General features: G+C 36.7%; 1 protein-coding gene across 1 annotated transcript; it reads left to right on the top strand.

Annotated features, from left to right (window-relative positions):
• The first annotated feature begins 542 nt into the window (after window positions 1-542).
• LOC145968987 (uncharacterized) lies at window positions 543-2,680 on the top strand. The gene is made up of 3 exons (XM_083094862.1): window positions 543-1,213; window positions 1,592-1,707; window positions 1,794-2,680. Exons 1-3 carry the CDS (start codon window positions 543-545, stop codon window positions 2,678-2,680), a joined length of 1,674 nt encoding a protein of 557 aa, XP_082950988.1.
• Window positions 2,681-6,037: the final 3,357 nt, after the last annotated feature.

Genomic DNA, 6,037 nt, shown 5'->3' with positions numbered 1-6,037 from the left:
GCATCGTTAGTTTCCTGTGCATTACGCAGACGCGAGCGACGTGCACAAGGGAGAGCAACAATATGGCGAGCTTTTCTCTCAGTGTATAACGTGTATCTACATCTATTGTAAAATTAACCAATAAATCTGTCAGGTTATGGGCCCAGAGTGATTCCATTGCGCGTTCGGTTAAAAAAAAAATTAAGTGAAAGTAAAGATGGCTTCAATCGGAAATATGAACAGCATCGAAAAATTAACCGAAACAAACTATGAATCGTGGAAAGTGCAAATGCGTACTGATCTGCAACGATCTATGGGACTACACGTGTGAGAGAATTGAGAAGACGGCGGCGAATCAGGCCACGTGGGAAACTAAAGACGGCAAAGCGTTGGCAATGATTTTGTTGTGTGTATCAACAAATCAATTGAATCACATAAAGAAGGCGGAATCCTCTGCTGCGGCATGAAAGAGTCTAGAAAATATGCACGAGTCAAAAGGACCGATGAGGAAAGCCACCTTGTATAAGCAAATATATCGGCTAAAAAAGGATTTGAGTCAAACAATGACAGAATATGTGCATTCTTTTCAACGAAAAATTGAGCCGCTTGAAGAGGCTGGAATGAAAATTCCTCAAGATTTACAGTCCGTGATGTTGTTAACTTCGTTACCATCCGAATACGAGAGCTTCTGCATAGCCATCGAGTCACGTGACGATTTACCGACAGTGGAATCATTGAAATCGAAGTTGATCGAGCAAGAAGCGAAACATCTTGAGCAGGTCGGTAAGAACGAAAATGACAATAACGCGCTGTCTGTGAAGGAGAAAAGAAGAGTCAACCACGATCCTCGAAATGCAAGGAAGAATCATTCGAAGCAGCTCACGCAAAAATTCGACGGAAGTTGCTATAATTGTGGCAAAACTGGACACAAAGCAATTAATTGCAGAGCTAAGAAAAAGGAGAATTCAGTCAAAAATGTAGAAGATGCCATGCCAGCGGTTATGATGAACGCTGATTCGTTCAAGTCGGCAAAGTGGTGTCTCGATAGTAACACATGTGCTACAAAGCACATGTGTTACGATCCGGAAAAATTTCATACATTTACAGATAACAAAACGCGAAAAGTGTACACTGCAACAGAACAATGCGCAAAATCTACCGGTTCGGGTGAGATAAAACTGAACGTGAAGCTACAAGGAAGTGCTACGAACAAAATTAAACTGTGTGATACGATGTTCGTTCCCGAGTTTCGAAATAATTTGCTATCCGTATCGCAAATGACTGACAAAAATTATACAGTGACTTTTTATAAAAATTGCGCGAAAGTGAAGCGTCCGGATAACTCTGTAGCCATGATAGCAAAACGTAACGGTGAATTATATGTTATAGATGAGATTGAATCATCATCCAGAGCGCGTCATCTTTAATGAAAAATTCGACGAGTAAACTCAAGTTAGGCACGAAAGGCTTGGCCATTTAAATCTCAACGACTTGAAGAAAATAACAACTAACGAAATGGCGATTGGTCTTAACGTAAACACAAGAGAAGAAAATTTTGACTGCGAAATATGTCATTTGGGTAAGATACATCAATTACCATTCAAACTTTCAGAGAACAGGGCGAAGGACGTACTTGGAGTTGTGCATTCGGATATATGCGGGACCAATGCGCACAACATCGCTCGGAGGTGCAAGATATTTCGCAACTTTCATTGATGACAAGACAAGGTATACAGAAGTCGTTATTTTAAAGAAACGTTCAGAGATAATAAATGCGTTTAAAAACTATATGCGACGAATGAAATCCGAAACAGGGCAAAATATAAAAGTATTGCGAACGGATAATGCCAAAGAATACCTATCACGAGAATTTACAGATCTACTGGAATCCGAAGGAATAAGAAGACAGCTGACAGTGGAACATACTCCGCAGCAGAATGGCGTGGCAGAACGTGCGAACCGCACGCTAGTAGAGATGGCCCGCTGCATGCTGCTTCAGGCGAAGTTGCCGCTCAGCCTGTGGGCAGAAGCTATAAATACCGCAAGCTTCATAAGGAATAGATGCCCCACGAAAGCTCTAGATAATAAAACCCCGTTCGAAATGTGGAATCAACGGAAACCGTACTTAGGCTTCATGCGTATTTTCGGAACAAAGGCAATCGCATTACAAAAAGGCGTAAAAGGTAATAAATTTGAAGCAAAAGGAAAGTCCCTGATAATGGTAGGATACTCAAGCGAATCGAAGGCACACAGACTCTGGTGTCCGAGAACAAAAACCATAATAAAAAGTCGCGATGTACGTTTTCTTGAGAATGTAATTTCAGAAGAAGGAAGCACAAACGAAAACACAAACGAAATGTTAGAAATTCCTATTAATTTGGAATTAAACAAAGAAAAGAAAATACCGAGAGACGAAATGAGACAAGAAGATCTTCATACTCCAGAGCAAAATGCAATTGCGGACAGCGACGATGAAGAACATCAAGAAGATTCAGAAACAGAAGACCATACGTGTGAGATACAAGAGACGCCTGGACAAAAACAAACGAAAAGAGGGCCGGGTCGGCTGAAAAGGATATTAACAGGAAAACCTGGAAGACCAAGAAAACTATTCCACGAAGTACCAGAACAACATAAAGATGATACCGAAGAGCCATCAAATGTGAGTGAAGTTCAACAGCGAGAAGACAAAGAAGCATGACTAGCTGCGATGCGGACGGAATACGATACGTTAGTCGAAAACAATACGTGGGAGCTAACGGACAGACCGGCAAATAAGAAAATTTTAACCAACAAATGGGTTTTTAAGCTAAAAAAAAATGAGGACGGATCTGTGAACAAATATAAGGCTAGGTTGGTCGCTCGAGGACACGAGCAAAGAGCAGGAATTGACTATGAAGAAGTTTTTGCTCCGGTGGCCCGCTACGAAACCATACGTACCCTCCTAGCTGTAGCTGTGCAAAAGAAGCTACACGTGCATCAAATGGACGTCGTTGCGACCTACGTGCAAGGGGATCTACAGGAAGAAGTCTACATGGAGCAACCCGAGATGTTCGAAATGGAAAACAAGCAGGACAAAGTGTGTCGGTTAAAGAAACCGTTATATGGACTGAAACAGGCTGGACGAGCCTGGTACACAAGGTTAGATAAGTATTTATCAAAAGTAGGTCTAAAAAAGTCAAATATAGATCCTTGCGTATACGTGTTAGGAGAAAGTCCACAAGATCGCGTAATAGTAACAGTATATGTTGATGATTTGTTGATAGTTGCTTCTAGATTGAAAAATTTACAAAGTATTAAAGATAAATTAATGAAAAATTTTAAAATGAAAGATTTAGGACCGGTATCGAATATACTCGGAATTAATGTTACTAGAAAAGGTCCAACCGGTAATATTAAGCTAACACAAACTAAGTATATACAATCTTTGCTTAATAAATTTAATATGATAGAATGTAAACCTGTAGCTACCCCAATAGAAATTAGTACCGTATTGACGAAACAATCAAGTCCGCAAACGAATGAAGAAAGAATTCAAATGCAAAATGTACCGTATAGGGAGCTAGTAGGCGCGTTAATTTACTTGTCAAATGCGACGCGACCAGATTTAGCATTTGTAGCTAGTGCGCTTAGTCGTTTTTGTACAAATCCTGGCCCCACTCATTGGAAATTAGCAAAGCGAGTGTTACGATATTTATAAGGAACATTAAATTGCGGGATTATATACACCGAATCTAATAATGAAAAATTAAAAGCGTATGTAGACTCAGATTGGGCTGGAGATATGGATGATCGGCGATCATGCTCAGGTTACGTTCTTATGTTAGCTAATGGACCCATTGCGTGGGAAGCCAAAAAGCAAAGATCTGTCGCGCTTTCAACGATGGAAGCGGAGTATATGGCGTTATCTGAGGTGGCGAAAGAAACAATCTATATGAGACGATTAATAAAACATATGGGCTATTCTGATTTAGTTGATGATGCGACAACAGTGCATTGTGATAATCAGAGCGCGATTCAATTAAGCAAAAATTGCGTTTTTCACGGAAAAAGTAAGCACATTGCAATTAGATACTATTTTTCACGCGAAGCGAGCGATAATGGGGAAATAAAAATCACTTATTTGAAAAGTGAGCAAATGAAGGCTGATATCTTAACCAAAGCATTGTCTAAGGATAAGCATGTACATTGTATGGATTTATTAAATTTAAGTTAGTTTATATAGCATGAATTAAGCGCATCGATAGGAGGAGTGTTAGAAATCTATTTTATCTATGCGCGCAATTAATCCATGCATCGTTAGTTTCCTGTGCATTACGCAGACGCGAGCGACGTGCACAAGGGAGAGCAACAATATGGCGAGCTTTTCTCTCAGTGTATAACGTGTATCTACATCTATTGTAAAATTAACCAATAAATCTGTCATAAAAGAATTCACTAAACTGATTTAAACTGATTTATAAAACTGAATTTAATACATTTAACAATAATGCGAAAACTTATGACTGTAGCTTTATCACGAAAGGAATATATTAATTAGAAATATAAATTGTGATAATAGCAATTTTTTATCCGCGAAACATTTGGAGATAGTTAATAAAATTACGTTCTGTTTAACATTTTTTTATTTTTACAAATTAGAGTACACTTATTTCTCCACTAATCTGGATGCGAATTGATGAAATATTATTATTCAATGCAAGTTTTATAATTATTCCTGAATTTCCAAATGTCATAATTTCGCGGCTTTTTAGTACTATGAAACAAATAAAGCGCGACAATACACCGAGAATAATCAGTCAGCGTAGCGAGCTTTACGAGTGACGTTCGGTTCTGCGGTGCTTACAGTATATTACAGTATATACACGGATCTCTTTTTCAAAGTTATATTCTTTTTAGCGATCTGTAAAATGTATGTTTTGCAACACGTGTTGCCGTTTCGTTTATCTGACATCTGATCCGGCATCCGATTACCCGTCAATATTTTCGCGTATACGCGTATATGTATACTTCCATCGTGTCGGTTCTGTGTTTGTTTTTTTCACGTGTTTGTTGTATTTCTTCTTATTAAGTTTTTTTCATTTTTTTACTTCATTTCTAAATTTTTTTTTCGCATCGCATTTTAATAAACAATGTCGAGTCAGTGCCCTGTAAATAGTTATTATGATAGGTGTGTGTACAAAGAGTGCAAGAATGGAAAATCGCATGGAAAACGACTATTCAGATTTTCAAAGCGGGAAGATGTAAGATGCAATATGTGGATACGCAATACAAGTAGGTCTCTGTGCAATAATTATGTCATTATTTTATATATTGACATGCTAGCAATGGAAAATCCGAGTATGTGTTACGTATACAGGGTGTCTCATGTAAAGTGTCCCACCGAAAGTATATCTCGTACAAGTACAAACTGGACTAAAAAGTCTTATATGATTTTGCAAGCAATTACAGCAACGAAAAGATAAGAATCGGGCGGCGTACAACCAAACTTTATTATCGTGCTTTATTATTCGCCGCTGGCACGCCTAGCGCGTACATCCCATGATTTAGCCACACCAATGAGTGCTCATCAGCTCTTCTTTAATTAATCTCTTTCTTTAATAAATCTTGAAATTTTACGATGTTGTTTGCAAAATAGTATAGGACTTTTTAGTTTAATTTAACGAGATCTACTTGTATTTTCGGTAGGACACCTCAGATATGCTGTAGAAATATATGAAATATATAATATAAATTTATAAATTTTATATATAAATTTAATATTTAATAATTATATATAATTATATTTACAGTTTTATACTTCCTCTTTTTCTTTTGTTTAAGTTTTTATTAATTTATTTGAATATTAATGATAAATTTTATTAAATTAATTAATAAGAATCCATTAATATATAAATATTTAAATTAATTTAAATTATTAATTTAATATATAATAATTTACGATAAATAAATTTATTAATATATATTAAATAATTATATTTGTAATATTAATGTAAAAAATGTAAATTTTCATTTTTTAATCTATTTTTATCCATTTATGTATTTTTTTAAGTAAGCA

The sequence above is a fragment of the Camponotus vicinus genome, unplaced genomic scaffold, assembly GCF_025532165.1.
Source record: "Camponotus vicinus isolate PSW18456_S1 unplaced genomic scaffold, iyCamVici1.0 SCAF_3, whole genome shotgun sequence".
Taxonomy (NCBI): domain Eukaryota; kingdom Metazoa; phylum Arthropoda; class Insecta; order Hymenoptera; family Formicidae; genus Camponotus; species Camponotus vicinus.
The sequence above is the reverse complement of the archived record's forward strand: the minus strand, read 5'-3'. Positions and strand labels throughout refer to the sequence as shown.